Raw genomic sequence first — 20006 nt, 5'->3', positions numbered from 1 at the left:
CAAAGTGTATGCAGACTACTCAGCACCCAAGTGAGGGTGGCCACCTTCTACATTTTTCTCTCTAGGCAGTACAAATCCGAAGTCCTTTATAAATTGGAGTTTGGGGATGTGTTCATGTTACCACACAATGCTACACTACAGCACTTTTTAATTATCTGAAGGACTGACAGAATCATGGAAGCTATTCTGGTTGGCCCAATAATTATGGCTTTGGGTATAAAAACTGTACAGATTAAGTACGAAAAGCCTAAGATTTGTCAGGCAGTGCAAAAGATACTATGATACTTTCTCTCCAGATATTGCAGAGGTAATTAGATGATACTAGAAATTGTTAAATTTGTACCACTGAGGTCACAAGCAAATCTGAAATTATTTTTTCACTGTCTATACAATGCAAGAGCCAAAGTCTGTCTTTGCTCAATTGAATATTACATGGATGTATGACAGATGTTAATATTCTGTTCCACTGCAATCCCACTTGTGTCACACCAGACCTTAACCGTAACCCTAACACTGACCCTGACCCTAATCCTAAATCCTAACCCTACCCCTAACCCTACCTCTACCCCTACCCCTAAGGCTATAAACCTTACCCTAACTCTAACTCTAAACCTAAACCCTAATACTAACCCCAACTCTGACCAGAGGCTAACCCTAATTCTAACACTAACTCCTACCTCTAACACTGGCCCTGACTCTGCCACTGCCCCTGATGCTAACCCTGACCCTAATACAAACCCTAACCCTAATGCCAAACTCTAAGACTAACCCAAATTCTAAACCCAGCACTGACCATGACACTGAGCCTTGCCTGACACAAGCCTTAACTGTAAACCTGACCATAACTCTAACCACTCACACTCATTCTAACCCTCACCCTGACCAGAATCCTAAACTAAACTCTGCCCCCGCCCATGCCCCTTATACCTATAACCCTAACCCTAAACCCCAAAACCTAGCACTAACTGTATCCTTAACCCTAAGTGTAACCTTAACTCTAATCCTCTGACCCTTACACTAAACCCTAGCCATAACACTAACTCTAGCTCTAACACAAACTCTAACCCATATTCTATACCCTATACCCTAACACTGACCCCTAATAACTAACTCTAAACCTAACCCTAACATCTATTGCTAAATCCTATCCCTAACCCTGTACCTAACCCAATCCATGACCCTAACCCTGACTGCCTAACTCTAAGCCTAACCCCCTAAACTAACCATCTAACCCTAACTGAAATTCTAGCCTTAACCCCTAAACCTTACAGAAACTCTAACCCTAGCCCCTAAGCCTAAACTCTAGCCTTAGCTTTAACCCTAACCCCAACCCTAACCCTAACCTCCTAACCCTGAAAGCCTGACCTTTAACCCTAACCCAGACCCTGAAACTGACTGAAACCCAAACCCTAATTGTAACCCTAACACTAACCCTTAATGCTAACCATAATGTTAATGTAATTGCCTCCATTTCTTACTGCACTCAGAAGAATGTGGCAGTAACAACAAACTGGTGATTTCCACCACTCCTGGTACTGCTTCTCTGTTGCTGACTGTACCAGTGCTCTTGCCAAAGCTGTAACCTCAAGTACAAGACGTGAAGCATCCTCAAGTGAAGATGCTATAAAAAACCCAGGAAGACATGAAATTTTAAGAGATGTAAAGTGTGTTCTTTAAATAGCTATAGCCTTTGTTTCACGGCTCTGTTTTCTGAAGGTAGTCTTTGCAATTACAAGTGGGGCAATATCAACTCTGTATGAAAGATTCATAACTGTAACTGAAATGAGTGATGTGTCCTCAGCTGATGCGTGCTTGAGAGGAACGCCTTTGATGCCAAGGCTTTTTAACGGGGCCGGTACTGTCATGGTTGGGTGTGTAGTTTAGTCAGTTTGACAGTCTCTGCTGGATCTTTGCCAAGTGCTGCATTAAATCCCAAGTTCTTAGAGACTTTCCTGGGCAGAAAGACAGACTGCATTTCTGAGATGGGAAACCTGCAGTGTGCAGGATGCTAATAGAGATATCAGCTCTCAACTAGGGGAGGCTGCAAGACTGACAAATTGCAAAGAGAAGAGGAGCAAAGGAGTGGGTGTGCGTGCACGTCTCTGTGTGAGGAAGGGGGAAAGAGAGAGATCACCTGTGCCAGAGAAAGCTGCTAAAGGGCAGAAAGCATTTGGGGAATCATGAAGAGAAGACTATAAAAGGCGGAGCTGTGAAGAGCAGAAAAATTAAATAGCCTGCTTTATAGAAATAAATAGAGGTATGTATATGTTGGAGAGAGAGGGTGACACAGGAGAAGTTCCCAGATCTGGTCAGGAGGCTGGCAAGGGAAACCTATCTGATAAACATCGGAAGTTTATTCAAGAACAGCATTTGAGCTTTATTCCTTGCTCTTGAAGTCACTGTTTAGAAAAGAAGTGCAAATGAGTTTGGTGGTCCCACCTTAGTCCCACGTGGCATTTTACACATTACACAACCACTCCAGGTCTTTACAAACGACTGTTTTCGTAGACTGAAAATCCAGATCATCGTGATGTAATGGTGCAGGCAGAAGTCCACATTGAAGGGTATTAACAAAAACTGTGGCAGCATAATTTGCCTGCATTTTCCCCGACTGTAACTAATACATGCCCTCATCCCCAGCAGTAACTCAAATTTACTCAAATTAAAAGCTGCTTCTCTATGACAACAGACTATTCTCCTTGCTCCGCTTCAAAAACTATTAATTATGGAACATCATGTTTTACAAATATTTTCCTGTATAAGTAATGCATTAAAACATTGTAATGTTGAGTAAACAGCTAGGTGTGCTTTACAATATGAGGAAGACTGTTTTCTGTATGCTCAGAAAAAAGGTCACAGCAGTGTTTTATAAGTAGGTCAGACAATTCCTTATGTGTTTCCTAAATTCACATGGACTCTCCAGGTTCCGGCACAGGAATTCATGGATAAAACTACTGTGAATAAAATATTAATGTTTTTCTTTAAAAATAAATAGACCCAGATATGCTGCAGTATAAGAGGTAATGCTTTCCCAGTGCAGGATTGTCATCTGCGTGCTTTAAGAGCTTTACTCGATTCAGTTTATTAGCATAGAATTAATGAGTGTAAATGATATGACATTCCCTTTGCAATAAAACCATTCATGAATTTGGGGCTTGTAACACATCCCTTAACTCTTTGTTTGGCATGACATTTGTTGTATTAGTCATTATTCAGAAGACCTACTTACTTTTTAGAATCTAGTAGGGATTTTGGTGAGGGGGAGATGACATCTGTTTAATCAAAAAATCTCACTGAACTTGAAATGCTGATGGCCAGAAGGCTGTTTATAAGTCAGATGTATTAGACAGCATCAAAGTTGTGTTATATGGTGTGCTCCTGCTAGTGTGACTAAAGCATGGCAGGCTCACATGCCTGCCAGGCAGGGACATCATCACCAAGGCTGTTCCCCCTTCCAGGAGATTTGGTGGAAGAGTCCAAAGTCAGCTCCTCAGAAAACCTTCTCACTTATATTTGGACTAACTGTATGCATGGTGTTGTTGACATGTCCATTGCAGTCAAACTACAGGATATTTCATCCTAGAGGTTTTGTAAAGAGGAGTTTGTTTCACTGTATTAATACCTATGACCAGGTGGTATTCTAAAGCAAAAGATTAGCCTGTCTTCTGCAGATGTTTCCTTGAGTAATTCCATCTCTAGCATTTGTTGGGAACAGAGCTATCTTACCTCATACACACACACACACAAAGATCTCTGAGACATCTTGACTCTGCAGAGCCTTGAAAATTGCTGATACACATACAGGTTAACATCTGAAATGGGGCTTCTTTAGACAGAGACCTTGCTTAATATAGAAAGCACTGGACTATTGTGCTTTCACCAATGCATGGTCATTATAGATAAGCACACACTGTCCCATTTTCTTAGGTCCCTCACCCTTTGCCATGTGTGGAGTAGATTATGATGAGCCTTAATATGAAATGTGTGTAGCTGTTTTGGCTAAAAGACATAATTTCCAACAAAGGGAAGAACATTCCTGGCAGCCAAAAGTGTAAAAACTATCTTCTTTAAGCTATTTACATAATATCCTGGTTTAAGAAAGGACATGGTCAGATAGATTGCAAATCTTTATGTTTCTAGAGTGATCAGAAAGTGATTCCATGGGTATAAATATGTATTAGGATTAGCCAAGTATTTGAAAGATCTAGTCATCATTATCATATTCCTTGCATTGGTAGAAATCTTCATTTTGCTGTTCACTTCTTGGTTAGTGGAATCATGTCACTATTGATATCTCACACAGCAGAAACACAGCTCTGTGTAATGTGTGTAATGTCTGCCCTGGGCTCCACACAGATAGGAGGGAAGAGATAAAGCAGGTTGGATGGCATTTTGAGTGATTTTTCATGTATGTGACATGAAGATGAGTGGCCACTCCCTAGAGATCCTTTGTGAGAGAAATGGATTATCAAAGGGGTGGACTCGACCTGATTTACATGCTAGCTCCACTCTTGACAGCCCCAGCTAATGGAAAATATCAGTGCTTGCTGGCAGATGCAAAGAATTCAAGGCAGATGTTTGCCTGTTTTGTGCCTGACTCCACTGGCCATGGGGCTCATTATGCACTATTATTACTCTAGATTTTGAGCCTATTTAATCTCAAATTAATTGTTTCTGGTTCAGTTACCTGAACCAATGTGCCTGATACAGCATGAAAACAATCACTGATTAGTAGTTGTCCATTATCTCCCCCAAGGAAACACAGTTTATTAGACTGCTTCGGCAGCCAGTGGGTTTCATGAGTTTGGAAGCACAGCTGCACACCATCAACAGGCTGGAGACAAAGATTTGGTGCAGAAGAGGTGCTAGGTTGACTAGGACGGGAGTGGGGTGTCACCATCTCCTCCGCCTATGTAAGATACAACATCAAGGACACTGTGTGATCAGTTACAGAGCTAGTACCAGTAGTAGGATTCCATTTTTTTCAGACTAGTTGTAATAGGTGGTAGCTGCAGAAGCACCTCTCATAGGGCTGTACTGGCTCCAGCACCTGAAGAAGAAGCATATAGCTCTTACAAGGGTGATGCAGGTGGTGGGGCACACTAAAACTGCATTCTGATTCCAATGCTGTGGTTTTGGGTTGAGGGATGGATTGTGTTTCCCTGCTTTCATCTTGAGACACTCCCTTCCCTCCCTGCCCCTATTTTTTTTCTTCTTATGGGAAAGAAAGTGTTTGCTTTGTAGATTGCTTAGCATCTCAGTGGCCTGGAAAGCAAATTTACCATTGACTCACTAATATGGTTGTCTTTTTTAAAAACAAAAAAAAAAAAAAGGGAAAAAATCCACTCTTTTGGAATTAGTGGGAAAAATTTGTCAAGGTTGCTTGTAAAGACTTTCTTATTTGTGCAGCTCATAGAGGGTGAACTGGGGGGAGGTCAATAAACAATACTGGAATCACCAGCTGACATCAGAGTCTTGCTGATATCAGTCTTACTAACATGCATGTGAAATTGCAAAAAGAAAGTTTAAAGCCCCAGTTCTTTATTACGCAGAATTTGACAAACTGGCAACAAGACATTTCTGCCTTGCTCATTGGGAGCCTATGAAAGGGAAGAATAAGGCTATTCTTAGCCCCTTCAAAGGCACACAAAGTAAGGCACAGAAATGTCACTTGCTAGGGGGGAGGGGAGTTTGTTAAAGAACCGAGTACAAGACCGCTGTGTAAAACAGTCCTTCGCGACAGGGCAAACGGGAGCCCGCGGCTGATAGCCAGCCCCGCGCTGGCTCCGCACGCTCCCATCTTATGCAACTACTGGAAACGTCTCGGTTTCTTGCCACCTCTCCCGAATTATTTTTATTCGTGCTCAAAGATTAAGCTGAGATTTCAGCAGAGACTTGACAGTATGACCTCGGGACGGAGTACAAGCAGTAATTGCAACCCGGGCGGACAACCTCAAAGCGCAGAGACCACAGCACCGGAGGCCGGGGAGCGCCTCGAGGGCCCGCTGACGGTGCTGCCCGACAGTTGCCTCCCCGCCGCCAGTGACCCCAGAGCAGCTCCTGGAGGCTCCCCTTAAACTTCCCAGCAGCGCCCCCGGCTGTGCGGGCCGGGACCGCCCGCAGCGCCCCGATGTCCGGTTCCTCTGCCCTCCGTGCCCGGAGATTCCCACGGTGCACGGGGCGGCTGGGCGGTGCCTCCCCCCCGGCACGGCCCTGCCCTGCCCGGCGGAGGCGGTGGGCGGCTCCCGCGGCCCCGCATAAACTGTGGCCCCTCCCGCCAGCCCCGCTGTCCTCGCTGGACAGCGGGGAGGAGATCGTCATTCCCGTGGGAACCGAGAGGCGGCTGCGGCGGCGGTTCTCCAGCCGAGGGGCAGCGCCTGGTGGTGACAGGGCGGATAGCTGTGGGGCACGGGCGCGCCGCCTCCGCCTCCTGGTTGCCGCGGCCTCGTTCGCACAGCGGCAGCAGCAGCAGGCTCCAGCGGGCTCCCCCCATTGTCTGCCCGCGGGTGGAGGGCTAGGCTGCCCGCCCGTCCCCCGCTCTCGCCTTTGTGTGTGCTCCGGCCGGTGGCGGGGCGGCGCAGCGCCCAGCGTGATGTGCGCTGCGGGGTGGCGGGTCCGCTCCTCCCGGTGAGAGGCGGGGAGGGACCCAGGCTCTGCCCCGGAGGTTTTTCACCCGCAGCAGACAGAGGAGAGGGACTATGGACTGAGCGCATCGGTGTACCATGGAGTCCGGCATCCGCTTGAGCACGCTCTGCCTTCTCCTCTGCCTGGGGCCAGGTAGGTGGATGCCGGACCCGCCGGGAGGGCATTCGAGAGCGGATCTGGAGGAGATTCGCGGCGACGATGCCCTGGTCCCTGGGCGGCCGCAGGTGCGGGGAGCGTCAGGAGGGGAGGGAGGGAGCGCCCGGGAAGTTGCAGTGTCGGCGTCTAGGGTAACGGCACTTTCTGGGTCAGTTGCAGGGTTTGGCGTCGACCCTTCGCTGCAGATCGACGTGCTGTCCGAGCTGCAGCTGGGAGGTTCCGCGGAGGGCGTGCGCCAGGTACCGGGGCTGCACAACGGGAGCAAAGCCTTCCTCTTCCCAGGTACGCCCCCCCCCCGCCCGCCCTGCTCCGCTCAACTTCGCCCGCCGCTACCCTGTCGCCCCCATAGCGAGGGGTTTGCTCGCTCCTTAAGCACCCGGGGTCCTTTCCGTTTCCTTCATGTCCGCTTCACTTCGACTCTCCTTCTTCACCCCAAACCTGCTTTTTTTTCCCTCTTCCGCCTTTTTATTTTAAAATTTTGGATTTTTTTTTTCTTTGACTGGTAGGCGCTTAGTTAAAGTACAGCAGGAACGGGGATGGCAGATGGCTTATTTTGTGAGTCGTGGGGTGCAGTGATGAATAATGGCACCACCCACTCTTATGTTTTACTTGGGAAACGCTAAACATATTCCAATTCCAGCTAAGGAAATGATCACTGAAAGTTTCATGTGAATCAAGCAAAATGCTGGTATTAATGAAGTGCCCCGAAGGAGGAGGGTGATGGCTGAAAATAAGAATAACCTTTTTTACCCAGGGAAAGTTGTCCTTGTGAGCTTCTGTGTTATACCCTTTGTAGGAAACAAAGAATGAGTTTTAGTTTCTTTAGTGCTGGTGACTGTGTTGTGTGTGGTTTCTTTTTTTCCTCTTGTCTTCTTCTTCTTCTTCTTTTTTTTTTTGTTTTCCATACAGGGAAAAGAAATAGTAGTTTTGCTCTATCTTTCAAAAATGTTTAGAAGTTTTATTAAAAAAATAATATTACCTCTATGGTAATTCTTAAAAGACTGTAAAATAACTTTCAATGGGCAACTGAATTTATTGGCATAGGTTACATCGCCTATGCTTCCTCATTATCGTTGTATTTTTAATTTACACTTTGATGATGTACTGGTATGCTGAATGAAAGTGGAGTTAGGAACATTTTCAGGAAAACTCCTCTATCTTAGTTTAGAAAAGTCTAAAAATAGCCTTTAGAAGCAAGTCTCTTCACTGAAAGATGATGAGATGCTTCTTAAAAACACGACTACATGACAGCAAAGGATATGGCTCAAAATCTGGTAAAGCAAGAGCAAATCTCCACATTGGCCAGTAGTTTTAAAATAGGGGGACTTGTTTGATGAATTTTAGTGTCATTCCAGGAGTTTGAGCTAGCATCTGAGCTTGCATCTGAAAGCGTTTCTACTGCAATAGGCAAGAGACAGTTTCCTTTACGGAGAGTTATAATTCAAGGGAGATAAGGTCTGGGAAGGGAATTTCTTTTTCATGTTTGCATTAATGAGATAATTTATCAGAAGCTAATAGTTGCCACAGGCTTGCTGCCTTTTTCTTCCCCCCCCCCCCCCCCCACTTTCTCCTGAGGTGATCGCTCTAGCAATGTTCTTCCCCGGTACAGCCAGCGTGTGTCACTGTGGACATTACTGTGGAGACGCATGGGCATATGCGTTTGGAAACACAGACACGTGTTGGTTTTAAACATCTGTGATGGGCTTGTGGCTCCAAAGTCCTCTGAGAAGGCGGCAACTGCTTAGAATGGGAATGAGTTCATGTGGCTGTGGGGCTTGTATTCAGCAGTAGCTGTAATTTTTAGGGAATGGTTTTGCTTTGAGGCCTTGTGCTATAATGGGACGGGGGAAGTTGTAACTTCCTTTGATTTCAGTAGTACTGGGATTAGATGTTTGTAGGAATAAGACTTTTTATACCTTCCCAACGTTGGGCTAAAAAAAAAGTACTGGGTAAAAGAATTTTTTTCAAGCTGTTCCTCTCTTTCCTTGTCATTACGAGTTTATGTAGTTCCTAAATAGTTACTGGTTTAGTTGTAGCAAAAGACTTCAAAATTTTTGCACCAACCTTTTTATTTTGTTGAGTGGAAACAGGGAAATAGCAAGGACAAAACCACCTGGGTTTAAATAGTGGCTGAAGTCACTCAGCATCCCTTGGGAAGTCTTCAGCAGCCTACAGGACTGGAGATCCTTTTTCTTCTACTGCATAAGAGGACTGCTGATTTTCTTATAAAAGGGGGTCATTACTGTGCAGATTTTAGTTTCCTAACTTGCATTTAGACATAGAGAAATTGCCTTCCTTGATCAGACCACTGGGTCCATTTAGTCATTTTTGCTCTGCTCTTAGAGCTCGTACTGTGGGAATATTGCTGCAATGTATGCCTGTGTGTGTAAGTATCTACAGTGTGGGAATTTCAAATATGCTCTGGCTTGAAATTTTGGGGGTTTTGCATTTCTCTTTTTTTCTTTATCCCCGCTAATGCCTTAGTCTTAAATTCAAATAATTTGTGTATAGGACACAAATGACTTTAAATGATCTCTGAATATGCTTATAAAGCTTTAACTTGTGATCACTTGCCTTTTGATTTTTATTGCCCCCCCCCCCCCCCCCAGATATTGGAACTTTCCTGTAATATAGACATATTTATGACATTTTAGCACATTGCCTTTTTGGTAGACCACATTCTCAATGGGTGTAAAGTCTTACCTTGCATTTGCTTAAAATGCACAGAAAGCCTAGATGCCACTCTTTATTCGAGGAATTATGAAAGTGGAAGGTTGAACTGCCAACAAGTATCAGACAATTAAAGATCTATGATGAGATAATTGTACGTGCAGCTACAGCAGGATTGTCTCTTTCCTTCTGTTTCTAGGTGAAAAGTCAGTTTTGACTGCTTAATTAAATGTAGCATCAGTTTTCAATATAAGAGCTTTAGCATCTAATTGGCTGTTCTGACAAATTCTTCTTTGCGTAATTGATTTTCAAAAGTACTTGTATTTCTAGGCCACGTAACGCAGTAAGCAGTTATATTCTGAAAGTAGTTCCAGTCTGTTATAATCTGTTCAAGAAAATTTAGGCAGATCCTCATGCAGTTCATGGTTTAGAAATAGAGCCATTTGAAATTTGCAGTCACTTGATGTGCTCTGCCACTGTATAAATACTGTAGAAAGTATAACGTTTGGGGAAAAAAGGAATGTCTTCCCACTAACTTCAATATTGGGTGCTGTGGCCTTGCATTCTAAAGCTTTCTAGATGCCTGATGATCACTGGTTGTAGTGATGGTAGTACCTGAATGCCGCTGTAATCTAGTTCTAGTTAGCTGCAGGGACTTCTCTTTCTGGGAGCGTGATTTGCAAAGTAATTGTAAACTGTTCCAGTGTAGCTTGTGGGAAAATAAAATTATGAATAGAAAACAGGAGGAAGTCTTCCAAAATGTTAGTGTTGCTGTATGTGAACATCTGCCAGCACTTCCTAGCCAACAGCAGATATTATTATCAAAATAAATTAAGTGGAAAATTATTCCTCTTCTTGTCAGAACGGCAGAACAGAAGTCAGAATATCTACTCCACAAACTTCTCTCTGTTGGTGACTGTTTACACAAGTCAGTGAAAGTTTTCAGCATTGTAGTTTTTCCTTTTGCAGAGCAGGGATTACACTAAAGGGTAAAGACCAAATCAGGTGGGTGGATTAAAGGGTAATTAATGTAGTTGAAGAAGGGTTTTGGAGAATTGGCAATTCTTTCCATGTAAATGTACTGCATTAATGTGATTTGAGGAGGCTGGTGGAGTTCAGGTAGTCATTTTTCTAATGCAAGTATGAAAATCACGTTGCTGCATGAGCACTTGTTGCATATGCAACTGCACGGAAGCTTGAAAAGACAGGCAAACGCTGCAAGAGAGACTGGAGGATGGTGTATGTTCTGAATGAGTCAGACCCACCTGTCTTAAGTCTATCCTCTGGAGATTTAATATGCAAGGTCCCAGCGAAGCCAGCTATTTCAGCTTACAGTAGGAAATTGTGTTCTGAGATGTGAGAACCTAAATAAGGGCCACAAGAGTAACTGGGTTTCCTCTGGTGCTTCTCTAGGCAGCACTTTTTATCACCCTCCTTTTTTTCCTTTAGATACCATATTTTGATGGTCTTTCTGTATCTTGCTTTGCTGTTAAGAGCAAATACTATGCATCAGACTATTTTTGTCGAAAGAGTGTGAGTGTACTACTGCAGACACCTTCCAACTGCCTCCAGCAGCAGTGGAGAGTGGTAGAAAGTACACTGTAAATCAAATGATGAGAGACACCAAATATGAAAGCCAAGTGATGTGTAAGGAAAATATATGCTCATCAAAGAGGAGGCTGAAGGGTGGACAAGAGTGCAGTCAGATGGTTGCAAGCACAGAAACATGCTTAAGGAGAAGATAAAAAGGCTATGGCAATTAAGAAAATGTGGGGGCTTGTGTATCTGAATGCAGAGCTTGGAACTCATTCAGAGGATAAGATTTTTCTCTGCCAGTTAGGATATGTAACTCTTAATATGGTTATAAATAATACTGAGATTTCTGATGAGGAGAGACAGTTCTAGAGGCAAGATATGGTATGTTGGGATGGGGAACAAGATGTGCGATAAAACACCAGAAAAATTATTTGATCTGTTAGTAGGACGCATGAAAGGACTCAGCAATACTGTTCTTTGAATTGCAGGTTCCTGGCACAAAAGCCCCTTGAACAGGACTTTTGATTTAACTGATTGTATTGCTGCATGACTGGATCATTAGCCTGTTGTTTTAACATGCTACCAAAATGATATTGCTCTGTGTGTTTATCTCTATCTCTCATGTTCCTTTGTAAAGATCATTGATTTTTTTGGCCAGGGGTGAAACCAGCAGCCTGGCTGAAGTGCATGTACACTAATGCACACAGTATGGGTAACAAGCAAGAGGAGCTGGAAGCCTTGGTACAGCAGGAAAGTTATGATGTAGTTGCCATCACAGAAATGTGGTGAGGTTGGACTTGATGATCTCAAAGGTCTTTTCCAACCTGGTTAATTCTGTATTCTGTATCATCTCTGGATGCTGAAAATAAGGCTTTAAAACTAGATGCAAGTAAACTTTCTCTCACAGAAATATGATTTATGTTGCCTGTGCACTTCATATGCTTTTTCCTTGCCACCTGTCATTGAAACTAGGGACAGATGCTTTCTGCAAGTTCCAGCTGAGCCTGCTGAAAATATTACTGTTCCCAGCTGTTTGTCACCACCCGGGAGCTAGAGGTTACTGTCCTCACAACTTTTCTAAAGCAAGACATTATGTGAGTGTCCCTATGTCTGCTGATGGCAAAGTTGGACAGCTTTGGGAGTGAACCTGGCTGACTGCAGTGACATGGATTAGAGAGCCCCATAAAATTTTCTTTCTCCATCTGTACTCATCTCTCAGAGGAGCAGTAACAGACAGCTGAGGAAGAGGATGCTAATGTTGCCAACTGGCATTGCTGACTGCAGAGTGAATACCTATCTGCAGCCTGCCTTTTTTTTTTTACCTTGAAGCAAGCTGGTTTCTCTCAGAATTGCAGAACCCTCAAAATGTGAGACCTCCAGCGCAGAGATCATCTGTAGATAGTAAAAACTTCCAGAATTTTTCAGAGACAAAGAAAATCCCCATGCCTCTTAATTAGTCTTTCTGAAAACTGAGTTTAATTTCATAAAATATAGAACTACTTTTCCATATTAGAAATGTCCAGTGGTCACAACTAGTCTATGACAATGCAATAGAGAGATCCAGATTTTGGCGTCTGTAAGGACAACCTACACTTTCTCCCCACTGCCCTCATCCCCTTCCACTTCTATTGTTCCAAAGACACCCCTGCATCTGTGCAAACAGTAACCATAGTGGTAGAGCATTGCCAGGGTTGTGATTGATGCTATTGGGGAGCCTGGCTGGATATTGAAGGATAGCCATGAAGAGCAGGGACTGCTGCCCTGAGACATCCCCTTGCTCTGGAGCAGCTGAATATTCATCATCTTCTTCCTCTTGTTAGCAGGGGTAGCAAGAGGAGGTGTTTGAGCAGCGTCTGCTGCTTGAAGAGCCTGTACGAAAACAGAGGGGATAGTATGTGGGAATTATCTATCCTGTTCCCCTCCCAAGCTGTGCTGAACTACCATGTATGGAGAGCTACCCACTTTGCCACTTCACAACAATCATGAGCATAGCTAATACCAGAAACTCTGTTGCTTGCTAACCCCTTCCATGCAGGTTTAACTATTAAATGGAAGGGGAAAAAGTTTTGGGAGGGGAAAAAACAGCCCTTAACTGTTGTGGACTTTTGATTGATGACGGCACAGCAGAGAGTAGGACTGAGAAATGGAAAATGAACAGGAACCTACCATATGACAGATAGCAAAGAAACTCAGGCTTCCAGAGAAGAGCTTGTAATACATGTATATACTCATTAACGCATGGTTGGTACAAAATAATGTTAAGAAATGATAGAAAACTAGGCCTGTAGCATTTTGGGGACTGTAACTGCCTTGCTGCTGAAAGTTCCAAAGAAATAACATTGCTGAGAGTAGGTATTAGGCATATGAAGCATCACAAATGTGTAAGTGTAGATCAATGAAGTATGTCATTGTTCCTCTTTAGTGTGGTTGCTTGTTTTTTTTTCATTTTATTATATTGTACTTTTGTCTCTTGGTATGGGCTTTTGTCACCTTTCACTCTTGTGAATTCTTAAGAGCATGGACTGTGAAAGAAGCTACACTCGGGAGATAAAAGGTACCTGCTTGCTGGTCTAGGCACTGTACCTTACCTGGCCAAATTCCCTTGGGAGATGATGCCAAGCCTGGGCTTGGTGTGGTAGCTGATGTCTTCAGCCTTTGGAGGAAGTTGCTGCATACATTTATTAATTAAAGAGTGTGTGACTGTGTTTAGAGGAATGTCACATTTCTTGTGTTCTTGTGGTCTTGACCTGGTGCTTTTCACAGCCATGTTGCATCTAACATCTCAAATAAACTGAAGTCCCTAGGGGTCTGTTTTCTACTGGGACAATGCTGATTCTCTGAAACTGTCTCTTAGAGAGTGTTTTGTTGCTCAGGTTAATTCAGATAACCATGTTCTGTTTATACATTTAGCATTGCCCAAACCAGTTCAGAATAGAATAGAATAAACCAGGTTGGAAGAGACTGTCAAGATCATCGTGTCCAACCTATCATCCAACACTACCCAATCAACTAAACCATGCAACCAAGCATCCTGTCAAGCCTTGCCCTGAACACACCCAGCGACGGCGACCCCACCACCTCCTCAGGCAGCCCATTCCAGTGGACAATCACTCTCTCTGTATGAAACTTCCTCCTAACCTCCAGCCTAAACCTCCCCTGACGCAGCCTGAGACTGTGCCCTCTTGTTCTGGTATTGGTTGCCTGGGAGAAGAGACCAACCTCCGCCTCACTACAACCCCCCTTCAGGTAGTTGTAGAGAGCAATAAGGTCACCCCTGAGTCTCCTCCTCTCCAGGCTAAGCAACCCCAGCTCCCTCAATCTCAATGGTTAGTAATGGAATTGCATTTGCATTTGTTCCTACCTGTTACAATGAGACCTCTCTTAAACTATTGCAAGTCCAAAGCTGTTGTTGAGGGCTGAGCCTGGCATATTTGTTGGAAAGATGAACATGATACGCAGCTGTGGGGCAGATGATGTCAGTGTAGTGATGTAGGGCAAAGCCCTGATTGGGTGCCATGAGAAGAGACAGGATGGTTGGAGGAGCAGAGGCCGAGAAGTTCTCTGTCCATGTTGATATCCCCATCAGGAGCAGCCCAAGCACAGTTGGCTGCTCACCCAGAAGCTTTTCCTGGCAGCATAGCAGGGGGCCGTGGTTTCAGCTGAAGTTGAAGATGTGCTGTTGGTGGCAGGACAGCAGCGTGCCAGAGAGGGCCCAGCACCTGCAGCACATGTGCCCTGAAAGAGGGGACAGTGTCTTTTCTGGGTAGCTGTCAAGCATGTCTTTCCGTATTGCTGGAGGAGGATTGTGTTAGCAAGGGGTAGTGACGTGGGAAAATGAGGTCTTGCTACCCTTATGCAATTGCTTTTGCTGTGACACAGTTTTGTAGTCAGGAAGCATGGCTGAGATTAGCTAGGTTAATAGTTTCTGTAGTGGTTTCTTCTCCCACTGTTGCAAGGCTCATTCTCCAGTGAGGTTTCACAGAGGACAGCATCACTTCCTATACATCCCTTTGTCTAAATTTAGATCAGTCATAATGTCTGGTTTTCCCTCATAAGATGTGGGAAATAGGTTTCCTACTCATTCCCCCCACTTGCTTATGTTCTTCTAGTCTCTATCCTGCAAGGCATGTAGGTGCTGGCTTGGAAAAATAACTCCAAGAATGGTTAGCTTCATTGCTTCCACTGAGTCTTAAGGGAGGTACAGAACTGAGGTCTTCAGTTACTTAAAACCAGTAGGTAAGAGCTAAAGATTATATATAGCTGTCATGAGAAACTGTACTTCCGTGTAGCTGCTCTTCAGGTCTCTCTATTTTGTCCCACTTGGTTGTGTGCCAGGGTGCAGATCCACAGAGCAGCTGTGTTCTCCTTCCTGCACTGCTAAGGTACAGCTAAATAATGGATGAAATATGATGTTTCATATTTTTTTCCATCTCTTTTGGCTAAATTCCTCTGTACTGTCTCAGTGTTAAAGAAATGCTAATTTTTCTGTGGCGGTGTCACCCAGAGTATTTCTTCTCAGGAAAAATCTGAAAAGTGTGATAAGAAAGGGTACTTAATTTATTATTATTATTTTATATATATATTTTTTTTTGCCTGGCCATGTTTTCTGTGATAAACACCCATTATGAATGTTCACTCGGATATTTTAGATAGCTTTACTGAACTCCAAAAGCTTCAACAAAACTTGTAGCAAATATTTAAGTTAAGGTCCCATTTCTGAAGCTTTTTTTTTGTTTTTTTTTTTTTTTCTTAAACCATCACAGAATCACCAAGGTTGAAAGAGACCTCAAAGATCATCAAGTCCAACCTGTCACCACAGACCTCATGACTAAACCATGGCACCAAGTGCCATATTTGAGTGAAGAAAAATGCTGTAGCCATTTTCAACAGAAATTTACCACAAAATTTTCTGTCTTTTTCTTAAACAACATTATGTCTTGCCTTTTATTTGTATTTTGTGTGTACAGATTTTTTTGTGTGTGTGGGGGACACACACACACATGTGATCCTGATGACTTCAAAGTGAAATGCAAGCTTTGAAAACTGACTTTAGTGTTGAGCCATCTTGGGAGATGCTACTTGCAACTCTGCTGTTGCAAAGTACTAAAACAATGGGCATGCCTAAAAGGATAAGTAGACTAAACCAGACCTCTGAAGACAGTGTTCAAGAAGCTTTTAGCAGATTAACGTATTCACAGCAGCAGCAGCAGCATTGCTACCATAGGCTGTAATGCTTCCAAAGGAGCCATTACGATCAATATTGCTAGCGATCCATAACTGAGAACTCTTTAGTGGAATTTGAGTGGAGTGGCAGTTGCCCTCTCTGAAAACACAGAAGGATGATCATAAGAAAAAGACCTCCAGTTGCAGAGTTGCTCTCTCTTTTAGAGAGAGGCAATGTTTGTACAATTTTTCCATAACAAATGCCTAAGTATAATGAGGTGGTGGTAACATCCAGACTGCTTATCCTGTTAAGAGACCTTGACATGCGTCAGCCTTGACTCCATGGTTGGAGGTCTACCAGTCTCTAAATACAGATGTGTAATGATCCAGAAGGGTTCCAAAGGAACTTTTGTGGTTTTGAAGTCAATAATCTGTTTTAATAACTCCCTAAGCATGCATATTAGGCCACTGCTATTTCAAAGGCACTCCTAAGATTTACTGTAACGTTGGCTATTATCCCCAGATTTGCTCAATGCCCGTTCAAGGAGTGGGGCAGACTTGAGGAAAATCTCATGCACCCTGTTCAGGACACATGAATATTGTTGGAAGTCTAAATGGAAGCACTATTCATAAAGGACATGCTACAGTGTAAAGCACATAAAATAAAAAGAAATCCATAGCTCATGGCTTTCCAAAATCTCCTTAGGCCAAAGCTTCTACAAACCTCCACCAAACCAGGCTAAAATTGCAGACCCAAATGGTTCACCCCCTATACCTCCCTGCTACTGCCCCTCCACCCCTCCCAGGCCTGAAATGACATCGTTGAAAATTAGCTTTGCTTAGGCTATTCAAAGCCAAAACCCTCCCCCATACCAAACAGGAGATGAGGGAGCTGCATTGGGAAGGGAGCAGGGAGAGGAGAAGGGGAAGAGGCAGCTTGTGCCATCACCTTATAAAAGCTAGATGCAGACATTCTGGGAATGAAATAACAGAAATTAGTTTCCTGTCCCCCTGGACACTCTGGACCTCCTGGAGGTCCTCAACTTTGTGGTTCTTAAAGGCACCTGTGTCAAACCATGACATTAGGGATGCTCTTTTTAAGAATCTCTGCATACACTGTTAGCATTTCACAGAATCACAGAATCACCAAGGTTGGAAGAGACCTCAAAGATATCAAGTCCAACCTGTCACCACAGACCTCTTGACTAAACCATGGCATGGGATTGTTTAGCCTGGAGAAGAGGAGGCTCAGGGGAGACCTTATTGCTGTCTGAAGGGAGGTTGTAGCCAGGAAGGGGTTAGTCTCTTCTCCCAGGCAACCAGCACCAGAACAAGAGGACACAGTCTCAAGCTGTGCCAGGGGAAGTTTAGGCTGGAGGTGAGGAGAAAGTTCTTCACTGAGAGGCATTGGAATGGGCTGCCCAGGGAGGTGGTGGAGTCACCATCCCTGGAAGTGTTCAAGAGGGGATTTGAAGCATAAGAAACACAAACTGTAGGAATTGATCTGGCAACCTGATTTTTTTTTTTCTTCCAACTGAGATTGTATCTTGGTTATTGCATTCACTTTGGGTTTCTCCATTTCACAGAAAATACAAATGAAGTGCAGGGAGTTGAACAGAACAACAGATCTGGTTATGTAATAAAAAGGACTGGCCTACTACGAAAGCTTTTGAAGAACTTAACTATATACAGCTTGTCCAAGTAGTGACAAAAGTATTGTATGATAAGTGTCTAGTATTAGATTATTCAAGGAATTATTTAGTATTCAGAGCTAGAGGTAAGAGTAATGTAATGATACTATAAATGGAGAGGATTTAGGATAAAAGGAAAATTTCACAGTGGACAAGTTGAGATTGTGAAATTGTTACTGAAAGGAAGCAGTGGAAATCTCCAGACTTTTGATGTTATAGAAGATAGCATGAAATTAAAAAAATAGAGAAAACAGTAGCTATGTTGTAGTCATTGTGTGACATTCAGTAAATGTACTAAGAATGGGGTGGATGGCCCTGCAATTCTTTTCTGTACTCCAGAAATCTGGGGTGTTGGAATTGTTCTAGTATAAGGAGAGCTTTTTCAAAGACACAAAAGAATATCAAACATTTAATACTCATTAAGATCAAAGTGACGGCTTTGAATTCCCCCTAAAACTGTTCTTTGATTCACTGAAATATATTTTAAAGGTGCTTAGTTAAAAGAAGCCTACAAGGGCAAGGAAGTCAGAGCTTGGAAGCATTTCTAATTTTATCTAAGCTTATACATTGCACACGTGTAGAAACTGTAGCTGATTCACTGGAGCTAGCAGGCACATGCACAGAATTATGGACACCATTAATACATGACTGTAATGAAATTTTTTTTGCAGGACAGTCTGAGCTCTGGTCCTTCTCAGCTTCCTTGGGAACTCTGGCAAGGGTAGCTTGTGTCCCCCAGGTACTTTGTCTATCTGCCCTACTCATGGCTGAGCTATGAGTGTGCTGTTTCTTGGTATCCCTTCTCTTTGGATGTTCCTGATTCAAAAGCCTTCTCATCTTTTCTCTTCAGGCATCAAAACAGACACCAAGTGAGTAGAGGTTTTTCTGAGAATGCCAGTAAGGCTGGTGGCTTAGATGTCCCTCTTCTCCCCTCAGGTGTGTTCCCTCTGCCACTTCCCCCTCGTTACTGCTGGTACCTGAATTCTCTTTATGGTTCAGTCTCCTGCCTTCTCCCACCTGTTGCTGTTTGCTGAGCCCACTATCAGAGACATGTGACTAGCAACAGACTTGTTGGGTGTGTCCTGTGTGCTTCAGATGTTGGCTTCCCCACCCTGCCTAGTGGTGGCCTTCCTCCCCCTGAGTTGCTGACCTCTTTTGGCTGTTGGGATGAAGGTTTGGGTTTTCTGGAGCTTTCTAAGTTGGTGACTGACCATTCTCGTGTGTCAGAATTTAATCTCTCATGCACACTACAATTATGGGAACATCTGGGAACTTAGGATGGATCTCATATTAATGCTTTTAAAAGTTTTTTTAATATTGGCATTGTGTTGTATGAAAACAAATGAGCCTTAACACTTAGAACTTTGGTGTGTCAAAGGCAATGAATCCTAATGTAGGTTAAAAGCAACTAGACCCCAGGAAGCCAGAGGTAAAGGAAAACTAGGATGGGAGATCCAAACCATTGCAAAGAGAAAAACAGATTCTTAATGGAGAAAAATGCTAAACCCTCCAGGGCATCCACAAATGATTGGGATTGATCTAGATGATTTCAAGTCACTTCCAGCCTGAATGATTCTGCAAAACACGGGTTGCAGGTGGTAGGTCATCAGGAGCAGCATACTGGTTACAGGGCAAGAAGGGTTTAGAGAAAATGACCAAGCAGAAGGCATGAATAGGTCTTGCTGACGCTTGCATAGTGAGAACCAAGTGAGGGAGAGATGTGGTGTGTTGCTCAGAAGGTATAGGAGTATCTACACCAAACCTGATCCTAATCCGGCGGTACTTTGGTGGGTAGTCTTTCTATATGTATAATGGAAGATACATTTCATCACTGTATCTACACCCTCGCAGTGCGTGACCCAGTTCATCAACAGAGTATGATGTATTAGAGAAGTTGGACTGTGTCCATTCTGTTGGGAGAAGGGCAGTTTATGTAACCTGGTTTGATCCACACTTGTGATAATCTGCTTGCCTGGGTTATTACTGCTGTTAAGTGTGTACTTTATTGTTTTTAATTGATTGGGCTTTGTTTACCTTTGGTAGCCTGCTCTTTCATTTGGAAAAGGCTGACAACAGTGCTTCCTCCTCCTGTCCTCCCCCTTGGTGTGACTTGCATAACTTTTAAAATTATGCCTGTGCTATACA

General features: G+C 43.6%; 1 protein-coding gene across 2 annotated transcripts in view; it reads left to right on the top strand.

Annotated features, from left to right (window-relative positions):
- The first annotated feature begins 6602 nt into the window (after positions 1-6602).
- NELL2 (neural EGFL like 2) overlaps positions 6603-20006 on the top strand; it is a 159672-nt gene continuing 146268 nt past the window's right edge. Inside the window, exons 1-2 of one of the 2 annotated variants that reach the window (XM_054178040.1) lie at positions 6603-6777; positions 6955-7083. In XM_054178040.1, the coding sequence (XP_054034015.1) occupies positions 6723-6777; positions 6955-7083 (184 nt within the window). In that variant the 5' untranslated portion in view covers positions 6603-6722. The remainder of the gene's footprint in view (positions 6778-6954; positions 7084-20006) is intronic. The other variant, XM_054178039.1, reaches the window with a different exon arrangement.

Source organism: Dryobates pubescens, chromosome Z (genome assembly GCF_014839835.1).
Source record: "Dryobates pubescens isolate bDryPub1 chromosome Z, bDryPub1.pri, whole genome shotgun sequence".
In the NCBI taxonomy this organism is placed as follows: Eukaryota; Metazoa; Chordata; class Aves; order Piciformes; family Picidae; genus Dryobates; species Dryobates pubescens.
Note: the sequence above shows the minus strand (reverse complement) of the source record. Positions and strands in the feature narration are given on the sequence as shown.